We start from the raw sequence: 12984 nt of genomic DNA, 5'->3' as shown, positions 1-12984 counted from the left end.
TTAATTTGAGCAAACATATAATATATTATCAAATAAGCATATACATTTAAAACAGAAACAAAGTTTTTTTCACTTGTTTTAAGAAAATAAGACTTTTCTGACTCAATACTGAACACCAGTTGCTTGATAAGCGTCAGTGTGGATGACACTTAAGCCATGCATACTAACTTTTAAGGGATCATATAATCTAAATTAAGTAAGTAAGTAAGAGTTTGTTATCTGTCTGTGTGTATGAATGAGAGAAAGGAGAGTTGTAAATATGGCTTGAGGATTTTATCAGAGCAGGAACGTCCTCTCCGTCTCCTCTCGTCCCTCGGCAGGCTTTGAAATGCAAGTAGTATTGTGTCTGAGAGATCTCTCCATTTGTTTTCCTCTGAAGTCTCCCGGCCCCCCTGCCATGCATTCACTAGAATTTACAAGGTGTGTAATTTAGCCTGCGTTGGTTTTCTAATCTTTTGAATTGCTGAGATCAAACATGTGCTTCTTCTTAAGAGCATCTTGTTTGATTCGCATGCTCTCTTTTGTTTCTGATAACAACTGATCACAGCTCTATGTAAGTGTCCCTGTAGGGCTGTAAAAGGGTGTCGCGTCACAGAGCTCCCTTTAATGAGCTTTTATAGGATCCACATATGGGCTTTTTTCACTATGATGAATATATATAGTTGAGAGTTTAACTCATAATATGAAAAACTTTTCACACATTTTGTTACTATGAATTAAAAACATAATTATAGATCTATTCCAATTCTTTAGTATATGTTTTAACTCCAACAGGACACCTTGAGGTCTCAGCAACCAGAGAACTCAGACCTTTTACTCAAGTAGAGTTAGCAATATCACAGTGTAGAAATACTTTGTTACACATAAAAGCATTCAAAATGTTATTTGAGTAAACGTACAAAAGTATTAGCATTCAAATATACTGAGAGTACCAAAAGTTAAAGTACTCATTATGCAGAATGGTGCATTTCATTACATTATTATTAGCTACGCTATATAAAGCTGGGTAGTATAATCTATAAAAAAAAAATTAAAAAAATCATAATTGATATTTGATTATATTTTGTATTAATAATCTGAATCTGCAAAGTAACCAGAAATTTAAGATGTCATAATTCAGAAATAATTACTCAAGTAAAGTATCTCAAAATTGTACTTAAGTGCAATACTAAACATACTTAATCACTTTCCATCACTGCCAGCAACGATTATGCTATATAACTATGACCCAAAGTGTTAAACATTAAACAAATAGATAAATAAGACATAATAAAACAAATATTCCTATGAGTAAATAGAGACAAAATGTTATTGTGAAAGGAAGCAGCATTTTATAATATGTTATATCACTATTTCATGGTTCTTTTACATATTTTGCTGTGGTAAAGAAAGTATTGGGATCCTTAAGTAGAAAGTAGTAATATCACAGTGAAAAAAATACACTATTACAAGTAAAAGTCCAGCTTTGAAAATGTGACTAAAGTAAATATACATGAAGCATTATGAGCAACATGTACTTAGAGTTTTAAAAGTCAAAGCGCTGCAGTAAAACAACTATGAGTGATATACATTATACACTGATGCTTTAATATCAAAGTAATATTTTAAGTATTTTATATAATGTTTAGGTAGTTTAATACGTAACAATATAATATGCTTGCAAAGTTTTGTAGCTGACAAATTGATGTAGTGTAAAGAAAAATAGTGGCATCAAATGTAAATACTCAAGTAAAGTACAAGCCTTTTCGAATATGTAAATCAAGGCATCAAGTGTTTGACTATTTATTTTTCTTGTGCTTTTCATTGTATGTAAATACTACTTGTTTCTGACTGTCCACTTGTTGGTATGATCATTCTTTTTATTTATTTTTATTTAATTTATTTTTTTGTATTCTACATGTTCGAAAAATATTTTTAAATGAAAAAATGAAATGAAAGTATCTCAAATTTGTACAATGTAGCCTACTTTTTTTTTTTTTTTTACATTATTCCACTGGTATTTTGTTTATTTATTCATGTATTTTTTCATTTTGGGCCTCCATACATTACTGCTTGGTAATATTTTCATCTATTTGTTGATTCCAGCAGCAGGTATGATGGTATAACAGTCATATGAGCAGATATAATATAATCACACACACATACTGTAAAGTCAGACCTGATTGTACTTCTTCTATTACATCGCTGCTCCCAGCATTGAAAGTCCAGCATTGAAAATGTGACTAAAGTAAAGATACATGAAGCAACATGTACTTAGTGTTTTAAAAGTAAAAGTACTGCAGTAAAACAACTATGAGTGATATACATTATACATTATATTACTCAATTATTATTACTAATAAATAATAGTAATAATACATTTTATTTATATAGCGCTTTTCTGGATACTCAAAGACACTTTACACAGATAAAATTATCATAAAAACAAGGACATCATAGAAATATAAAAATATAAAAACACACAATATTAATTACACATTAAAAGCAGTTCTAAAAAGGTGAGTTTTGATTACTGATGCTTTAATGTCAAAGTAATATATTTTAAGTATTTTATATAATGTTAGGTAGTTTAATACATAACAATACAATATGCTTGCAAAGTTTTTGTAGCTGACAAATTAATGTAGTGTAAAGAAAAATAGTGGCATCAAATGTAAATACTCAAGTAAAGTACAAGTACCTCAAATTTGTAAAATGTAGCCTACTTTTTTTTTTTTTTACAATATTACACTGGTATTTTGTCTATTTATTCATGTATTTTTCATAATTAATAATATAATAATATAATATAATAATAATTATAATATAATATAAGGTAATATTTTCATCTATTTGTTGATTCCAGCAGCAGGTATGATGGTATAACAGCCATATGAGCACACACATACTGTAAAAGTCAGAGCTGATTGTACTTCTATTACAAGCAGTGATGCAGCCAATCAGAGAGCTGCTATGAAAGCTGAGAAGATGGGAGGAGAAAAGGCCCAGGAGATCTGGAGAGGGCTGGAGAAGCTGCTCGCACTTGGGAGATTTTTTTCCTGCCTCATCTGTTGCAAAGCTGTGGGAAGAGGTGGCAGTCCGTGCATCCTGCCAGCTGAAACAGAAGAAACTTTGTGTTAACTTACACGGTATCAGCCTGGGAGGATGCATTGAAAGAAGCAAATGGGAGAATCTGCGGATTACTGCGCGTTTTGAAGCTGCGTAAAAACACATCTGATCTCTACTGGACTATATGAGCGAACTTTTCCTGTCTGTCTGCGGAACCAACAAGTTGCTTTGTTTTATTTCCACGTTTAGATTTAAAGAAGTGGAACTTTTAATGCCACTTTTTATGCGATTGTTGAGTCTGCAGACTGAAAACTAAGACGCACCAATCTGTCTGGAAGTCAAAGGAGGACTTTTTGGAGACTGCAGACATGAGACTGTTTGTCATCTGCGCGCTTCTGCTGTTGAACGTAAGCAAAAAGTTAATTTACTGCTTTTACCAACACACACATATAACTTCCATTACTCAATATCATGTGCTGATTTCTTATTTCTCACTCTCATCATAACACCATAATAAGCAGCCATTGTGAGCTTCACCCGCCGAGCTGAGTCTTATTACACCATTGTTCCCAAAGGAAATGTGTTTTACACCACAGAGCCATATTTCATTAAGGCTTGCTGTGTCACACACACAGCCCCTGTTGGTCAATGTGTTTGTTGTCATTCTGTATAGCTGGCAAATCACTGTGGAAAGAGTGAGAGGAGACTTCAGATTCAATCTCATCCTGTCTTTCTTTGTAAAGTCTCTTATGACTGAACCAAAGTGAAGGTATTTTGCTGCTTGTCTTTGGACTGTGGCCTATAGTTACCTACTGTACATGTTACCATATGTGTTTTACTCTATCTGCTTTTATTGTCTGATGTTCTGTTTTAACAGTTACCATATCTTTTACTTTATTTATCTGCTTTTATTGTCTTGTGAAGCACTTTGTAACATCTGTTTTAAGGAAGTGCTATATAAATAAATGTATTATTATTATTATTATTATTATTATTATTATTACATCTACACAGACTTTCACAAAACATATCCTGGCAGTATATGTATGTGCAGACACTATGAGAGAAGGAACCAAAAGAACAAAACACAGGAGCACACAATTAACCAAGATTATGCACCCACCCAGCTGATAAATGATGTATTTTATGAACAAATTATAGCCTCAGTGGCATTTCATAGCATATTATTAAGCCGGGATCAGTGTGAAAAGAAGGCCCCTGACTCAACAGTTGCAGACAATAATTTGACACTCATCTACTTCAAAAAGCCCATGGGGCTTGTAGTCATGTTTGGACACGCTCCTCGGAGTCAAAGCACTTTTGTTAGATCAAAGTATTTAGATAAAACTTCAGAGCTTTTAGAAAGATGTGTATCTCTTTCCTATTATAAGGGGTGTGATGTCAAAAGGGTTTCTGTTTGAAATCTAAGATGTTGTTTTTTCAAACAAGCAGAGCACAGTGACTTTTTCAAGTCGCTTTAGTCCACTGAAAAGTATTTGTGTAGGCAAATGATTCTCTTATTACTCACTGGGTGTTTTTAGTGCAGGAGGTGATTGTGTCCTACAGTATGTGAGGACAGTCTTCACTCATTTTGCCTGCATTTCCTTGTACATGTTGCCATATTTGTTGCTTACGACAATTCCTGGTGAAAACGTGGCCCAGCTTTCTGGGGTCTGGATATCCGGAGCAAAGCAATTATCACAATTTTCTCCCAGTTTGTGGTGGTGGTGTGTGTGTGCGTGTGTGTGTGTGTGTGTGTGTGTGTGTGTGTGTGTTTGTGTGTGTTTAAGTATGTGTGTGTAGGTGGGGGGGTACTTTAGTTTATTACCACAGTCATTTGAATTTCCATAGAGTAGTTAAGCAGATTTCTTTGGGGGGCAGACTTCAGCATCATTTAGGAATTTGAACCACCTCTCAGCTCTTTAGTGTGAGTTGAAAATCAGTAGATAAAAGGTTAACAAACGCTGTCATGTTTGATTTAAGATCCTAGTTGTGGGTGAGCATTTCTGCCTGAAAAAAAAAACGAGAAACCCATGTGCGTCCTTTAATTTGTCCCTCATGCTCCCTGTCTACTAATGACAGTAATCAGTGCAGACGGGATGGATGTGCAGTTTTTTGACAACTTTCCCTCAGCTCAGGCTGCTCAAATACCTCTGTGTGTGTAGCCGTCGTCACAGCCAGCTTGTGAAGGCTCACGGGGTCACTGTCGTCACACACACACAGAGAGAGAGAGAGAGCATCCTTTTGTGTGTTTATTTTTCACGCAGATTAGATTAAAACTCCAGCCTACATGCTTCAAAAGTGGTCTCACTTCAAAAGGGCACAGAAAATGTCTCAGGCACAGAGGAGGCTGAAATGAAGTGTGTGTGTGTGATCCGCGATGACTGAGTGACTCCGGCAGCCGTGGTGGAGTTGAGAGCCCCATTGAAAGCACTGAGCAGTGCTCCTCGGTGGTCCGTCTGTTCTCACTGGGGAATCCCTTCAGATTGCAGCTTCTTACCTAAATGGAAAAAGCAACTGCAGCCTCCCCCCCACCCCTCCTTTCCCTCCAGACTCTCTGAAGACTACATACTCTTTGGTGCATGCAAATTATATTACACCAAAGTAGGATTTTGTTGATTTATGTACCACTAAAGTACATTTAAGCAAGTTTGATTTTGTCCTCTGATGTTACAAAACCTAAAAAAAGCATAAAAGGAAGGAAGCATAACTCACTTTTTTATTTAATTATGGGTTATTATGTCTAATTTTCTCTAATGATAGTTTGGAATCATACAGTGTAAACTTTTTTGATTCATTACAGTATTAAGTGTAATAAATATTAATTGCACATATTTTCTCATACCAATAAACACTAATAGTAGATAATGACTTAGTCATACCTCCACTGAGTAGATCACTGTTCCCACTCGTCTCTAGTGGGGGCATGTACTAAAGATTTCATTGTGCACCGGGCACCTCTGGGTGAAGTGCCAAACCTTTGGCGGTTCCTGCCCTCCAGGCAGGCTTACAGAGCTCCACCAGGCTTTGTGAAACGACAGAAATCCAAGCTGGAGGTAAAAATAAATTACAGAGCTACTGTCACCAAATGTTTATCAAAGCATAGATTGAGGGCTAAGAGGTTGGTTAGTATTCCATCTGTCACATGGAGACGATCAACCAGAGTTACCAGTGCTACAAGTTATTACGGTCCAGGCTCGGTCACAGTCTGCCAACTCCAAACATCCTACTGGTTCCTGCCTGCTGGATCCCACCACCCCGACACCTTAATACCTCTGATCTGGGTTCTGTGGCTGCTGCTCAGATATCATCAGGCTCCTCTGTGAGTGCCGCAGTAAAAAACTGGTTGTTGTTTTTGGACCGAGGCGAGCCCCGTTTCAAAGCTGTTCCTCCTGTAGTATCAGCATGGAACATTTCAGTGTTTTGCGACTGGGGGCATGGTACGGTGTGTGTGTCTGTGTGTGTGTGTGTGTGTGTGTGTGTGTGTGTTTCTGCTGATGGCCTTTTTGTTGGAGGCTCTACAGGTCCCTACACGTTACACGTGTTTGTTGGCAGACTTCAGAGACAAAGAGAGACATCCGTGGCTTGTTTAGCTGTTACTTTCCCCTTTGCAGGAGGTTAGTTGTTAGACATCTGTTTGCTCTTGTTAGCCCCCGGGCGGAGCGGGCCTTCAATGTGTGCATGTTTAAGATGCCATCTTTCAGAGGGAGTTAGCGAAATACTGACCTTCGCATAGACACACCTGCGACTTCAAAGGCCCTCTCTCACCCAAACAGACACTTGCATGCTGGGCAGCCTTGGTTAACTGACACCCTCGCCTGGGGCTGGAACCGTCTCCTTTATAACCCCCCCAACCCCCCGCCTCCTTCTGATGTCAAGAAATACACACACATACACTGTATTCACACACACAGTCACACATTGTCATTCGCGCTGATTTGGAACGAGTGGGAGGGCGGAAGCTCTTTTTACTTCTTCCTTCCTCCTTTTCGGAGTGTTTTCCTTCACCCCCTTTATATCTTATTCTTTCCACTGGTCTAAAGCCATCTGATTAAAGCCAGCCACTCCTGACAGGCACCAGCCCCGCTGCACAGGCCGTTAGGAATGTCTGATCTATCCCTCATGTCATAACTCAAGCTGGGCTCTCCATTACCCACTTGCAGATAAGGACTCGGAGCACTTTAAGGGTGAAAACTGAAGCAGATAGAAAGATAAAAAAAAGGCCATTTTCAGTTCGCCCAGTTCCCCGCTTCTTCAGTTGCACAGGGGCGGGATGTGTGTGTGTGATTTTCTTCCCACATGTGGTGTAAAGGAGAAAACTCCTTGGACAAAGAAAAAAACTCGTCTGTGGTTTTCTTGTTTGGCGGCCCCATAAGTTAAATATGAACCCCGTGACTGCTGATTCTAAGACATAAGATAGTATTTGTTTAGTCACACAGTGGTGGTATGTTTTCTGACTGTCATTTTATTTACTGTAGGTTACTCTGGGAGATGCCTGTGCCAGCGGCCAGTTCACTGAATCGGGCCAGTGTTGCAGTCTGTGTCCCGCTGGCTTCGGAGTGGAGGTCGAGTGTGGGAAAGAGGATACCAAGTGCACACCATGCCCACAGGGTAAGCAATTATAATCTAATGTTACTGCACCAATGTAGAGTATGTTTCACCTGCCTTATCATTATGTCTGTCATCTGTGCAAGAGGCTGGAAGATTTAAACGGTAATGTCTCATCATTCATCTCTGATATGTGTGAGAGAAACACAGTTTCTCCATACTGACACTGATATTGTTATCTGTTTTTTCCAGGAAAGTTTTCCATATCCGAAGGCCTCGGTCCTTGCCGTCCCTGCGCCAAATGCCCACCCAGTGTTCCCATGTTTGCCTCTTGCTCTGCCATTCAAGACACCCAATGTGAATGTGACAACGGCTATTTCTTTTTGAGTGACCACGGCCTGTGTGCCCCGTGCTCCAAATGCACTCGTGGCCAGGGTGCTCTCCGGGAGTGTGGCCTACAGGGAGACACAAACTGCCAGACCTGTAGCAGGGGAACATTTTCTGAGGAGCATATCAGCACCAAACCCTGCCAGACCTGCACCCAGTGCTCTGACAGCGAGGTGGAGATCCGACACTGCATGCCCAACTCTGACACACTGTGCATGGGTGAGTTGGAAGGAAGAGTTAGACTCAGAACATACATTGGATTTTTAAATATGAGTTTGGTGACATTCTATAAAAGTCAACAAATCCCATGAAAAGACACTAGGGTTGCAACTAACTATTATTTTCATTGTTACATTTTTTTTCTTGCTTATCTGATTAGTTGTTTGGTCTATAAAATGTCAGAAAATGTTGAAAACTGTCGATCAGTGTTTCCCAAAGTCCAAGATGATGTCCTCAAATGTCTCGTTTTGTCCACAACTCAAAGATATTCAGTTTACTGTCATAGAGGAGTAAAGAAACCAGAAAGTATTCACATTTAAGAAGCTGGAAACAGAGAATTGATTGATTTAATAGTTGAAAACTAATCGATTAATCGTCTCTAAAGGACAAGAAACAATAAATTGATCCTACAAACAAACAGTTCATTTTGAATCAATCCTACAGTCATTGTCCTGCTGCTGTAAATTCTTACTAGCGCACCAAATACGCAACTGAAAATAGTCCACAACAAACACAATTTACTCCTGTTTGAGTAAAGATTGCTAAAAACTACCGTCCCTGCTGTTTAAAACAGGAAATTGTAACCAGTTTTTAAAAATGTATGTCTTCACTAGGAACGAATGGGCGTAAGGAAATTGAAAAGTATCGAAAGACGGACTAATGCATCGTTGGTTTTGGTTTTTCAAGGGATTTTCCAGTAGTAGTGCCAGCCTTTCCCTTAAATATCTAATGCAGGGGAAGGCAGCAATAGTAAAACATAAAAAGATAAAAGAATGAGCTAAAGGGAGGGTGACAGGGAGTGGGAGGGTCTGTGAGAATCCAAGGACATGTGGTCAACACCTGCATCCACACCTCATCTGAACACTCTGTAACACTCTGAGCTGAGAAACATGAGGAGTGAGAAAAGAGCCCACTTAAGTGCTGTAATCCAATTGGTAGGAGCTTGACAGGTCTTAAGGTTAACTGCCCCCAAGAACCTTAAGGCCAAGGGAGGCTGCTGACCCTGACAACTAGTCTACTCGCTCCCAAATGGCTACACACGCTCTCCAGGAGTAAGGTCATCTGTACACACTCTTGGTCCATATATCATGACCCTTTGACCCCTGAGAGGTCAGCACAGTACCGTGTAGCGTTTGAACCTAAAATAGGCAGACCGCAGGAGGCAGAACGAGGCTGGAAACAGGGGGAATGAAAGGTTTCAAAACCCCAGGGGACCGGGATGACTGAGGCTATCATTACATCAGGCGTACAGGCTTCTGTGGAATTATTTCAGGCCCTAATTTATGCAGCCCAAATGTGTTTCTGATGTGCACATGTGCAGATGCAAAGATACAGTTGCCGCTGACACGTCTCTCCTTTTTTCTCAATCTCAACAGATAAGAAGCTGCACATTCTGTCTCGTCCTCCTCTGGGTGGGTCTGATGCTCCTAGCTGGACAGATGTTGAGATGGGGGAGACCAGTACTTCCCCTGGTGTGCCCAAGTTTACCCCGCAGGACGAGGGAGGCAACAACAACATTCTGGCCTACGTGTCTGTCCTGGCTGCCGTGGTGCTGGGCCTGCTTCTTTATGTGGCTTATAAATGGTGAGTTTTCACTAGGGACGGGTCCTGGTCCTTAAATGGAAGTAATAAAGATGATACGATTGGCTCTGCAATGAAAAATAGCTCCCTGTGGGTAGCTTAACTGACATTGTTTTCTTCTGCTCCTCTCAGCTGGAGATCATGTAAACAGAAGAGGGCTCTTTCTAAGGCCCGAGCAGCTGAGTTGGGAGCGTCTCCAGAGGGAGAAAAGCTCCAAAGTGACAGCGGCGTTTTTCTGGACTCTCACAGCCTACAGGACAACCAGCCAAGCAAAGGTATGCCAGACAGAGTCCTTGTTTATAAAACCTCAAATGATGTGGGACTTTCTAATATAGAGGATTGTGTTAAAGTGACCGAAGTGGCGAGGGCTGGAGGCAGGGGATCAGGTATGGCTGGTAACAGGGCAAACGGAGAAATGGTCTTCTCCTCCACTCCTACTTATAGGGAGCACTGATTGCATGCTGATTCCGCTCACCTGTGGCTGCTCTCAGAGCTCATTAGGGATGTAGGCAGACATGATACAGTTTCCAACAGATTGTATTAGATAAAGGGAAATTCAGTTCCAGACAGAACACTATTTTCCTCCACTTTGTCTTAAAGGTGGAGTATTTGTCCACTAGCAGCGCTATTTGAGCAGTGTTTTTGTGAGTTGGTCTCCTATTTGTTTCTTGTATCTTATGCAAACGCACAAAGACGCCTATGTACATGCTTTCATGATGCTAGCTTCAGGCTATTCCAATGATGACAGTTGGTGGCAGTAATGCACCAAAAACGGAGCCAACAAAAGGCATTAAAGAGGAACGCTGCTAGCTAGTGATCAATGCAGGTTTACATTTTTTTATAAACTTTACTTTAAAAAAAAAAAAAACTGGCTTTGTAAATTATTTAAGGAATTTGATTATAAAATATTTAATGGTGATTAATCGCATGATGGTCCATAGTTAATCGCGATTAATCGCAAATTAAACACACATTTTGTTATCTGTTCCAAATGTACCTTAAAGGGAGATTTGTCAAGTATTTAATACTCTCGCAAATATGATGCTTTATGCAAATGTCTGTATATATTTATTACTGGAAATCAATTAACAACACAAAACAATGACAAATATTGTCCAGAAACCCTCACAGGTACTGCATTTAGCTTAAAAAATATGCTCAAATCATAACATGGCAGTGTGCTGACTTGACTAGGATTTGCCCCAAACTGCATGTGATTATCATAAAGTGGGCATGTCTTTAAAGGGGAGACTCGTGGGTACCCATAGAACACATTTTCTTTCACATATCTGGAGGTCAGAGGTCAAGGGACCCCTTTGAAAATGGCCATGACAGTTTTTCCTTGCCAAAATGTTGTGCAAGTTTGGAGCGTTATTTAACCTCATACATGTTAGTATGGATTCCTTAGGTTTTGTAGTTTCATATGATGCCAGTATCTTCACTCTAGCTTTAAAACGGAGCCCGCTAGAACCACCGGAAGATTGATTGCGTAAATACGTTAAAGAAATTAGTGGCATTAAAACACATTTGCGTTAATGCGTTATTATCGCGTTAACTTTGACAGCCCTAGTAATTATATAAGTTTGTTTATTTACAAGAGAAACTCGACAGGGTACCTTTAAGTTCACAATGTTCCCCACAAGAGAAATGGCACGGAAGCTTTCTAATTTCACGCTTGTTGGACTTGTTATTTCTAAAAAGAGGTATCGTTAGACCTGTGTTTTAAGTCTGTCATTTAATTTGGAGTATCGTATCCGTTAATAATATTTTAAATATTATTATTATTATTGAAAATCGGTTCCTATCATTTTTTAAGTACAAATAGCCAAATGGTAAGCTAATTTTGTTTGTTGTATCCACAGGTACTAAGAGGGACAGCAAGCAGGACAACCGTCAGTACATCAACCTACCCCCCCACAGACAGGAAGAGGTGGAGCGCCTCCTGCAGGAGGGAGGAGGTCGGGGGTGGAGGCAGCTGGGCGCAGCGCTGGGCTATGAGCCTGAACAGCTGGACCTGTTTGGGCACGGAGAGGCTCCCGCTCACACGCTCCTCTCTAACTGGGCCCAGAAAGAAGGCTGCACTCTGGGACCGCTCTGTTCTGCACTGGCCCGCATTGAGAGGTCCGACGTGGTAACAGCTCTTAACTGCCCAACGCAGGGCGTTTCTTTGGTCTGAAGGCTCCTCAAACGCACGTATGACACTAACAGACTCAAGTGAAGAACTTTCATTGAAATGACAAGGAAGGCACTCTGATATCAACCCCTCTGTCGCTGTCGGAGGCTGTCACTGATGGTTCTGATGCTTTGTTGGACACTTTTAATTCAGTTTTTACGAAGAGAACAAAACATATTCTTGTATCACTTTCCTGTGCCCCAGTTTATGTCACATGTTGATTTTACATGGATCCAGCTGCATGAAAGAATCATCAGAAGCAGCTCATCTGGTCCGGATCCGATTTGGATCCCTTCATGAAGTGGCTCATTCGTTCCGGACCCGTTACGGATCTGCTCTGGGCAAAACTAGCTACAGAAATATCAAAAATCTAGCTGACCAACATCTAGATTGCTCTTTAAGAGCTTGAAAACTTCTTATAACCAGTCTGACTTTATTAATATTAATAAAACATTCAATTCATCCAAGACTTGAAAAAATCTGAACCTATCCTTTAAGCCACCCTCACCAGGTAAATGCTTTTACTGTGAAGCAGCAGAAGTAGAAAAATTGGGTTAGTAGCAGTAATTTAACAGCTCTGCTACTGTTGTAAGAGAGCCAGCAGTTATCAGTGACACTCATGTCTGATAAAATTAGTTACACTGGGGAACATAAATGCATTGTTTCCTGTAAATCCCATACGCAATTTTATCCGAAGGTGGACTATGCCTATATTGTCCCCTCTCTCTCTCCCCTTTTCCAGTATATCTGTCCTGACTAGCTAATAAAGGCAAAAAGCCAAATTATACGGTAATCTCAAAACCAGAGGTCATTACAGACTGTAAATACATTGAATAGGTATTTCTGAAAAAAGGAAATGCTACCGTAAATATCAAAAACTGTTTTTTATTTAATAACACATTTCAAGACATGCAGATACTCTGTAAACCAAAATACTTTTTATGCCTCGGCACCAGCCACTTGAACTGGGGGGGGAAAGGCGCGTTCGATGTGCGGATCCGCCTGGTGTCAGCAGTGAGTTCGCTGTT

At 40.0% G+C, this 12984-nt stretch overlaps 1 protein-coding gene across 1 annotated transcript; it reads left to right on the top strand.

Moving 5' to 3' along the window:
- Positions 1-3049: 3049 nt before the first annotated feature.
- On the top strand, positions 3050-12435 carry nradd (neurotrophin receptor associated death domain). Its single transcript, XM_074653814.1, has 6 exons — positions 3050-3455; positions 7527-7659; positions 7849-8202; positions 9579-9786; positions 9916-10058; positions 11646-12435. The coding sequence occupies exons 1-6, from the start codon at positions 3417-3419 to the stop codon at positions 11957-11959; spliced, it is 1191 nt and encodes a 396-aa protein (XP_074509915.1). The 5' UTR covers positions 3050-3416; the 3' UTR covers positions 11960-12435.
- The last annotated feature ends 549 nt before the right edge of the window (positions 12436-12984 follow it).

The sequence above is a fragment of the Sebastes fasciatus genome, chromosome 12, assembly GCF_043250625.1.
Source record: "Sebastes fasciatus isolate fSebFas1 chromosome 12, fSebFas1.pri, whole genome shotgun sequence".
In the NCBI taxonomy this organism is placed as follows: Eukaryota; Metazoa; Chordata; class Actinopteri; order Perciformes; family Sebastidae; genus Sebastes; species Sebastes fasciatus.
Note: the sequence above shows the minus strand (reverse complement) of the source record. Positions and strands in the feature narration are given on the sequence as shown.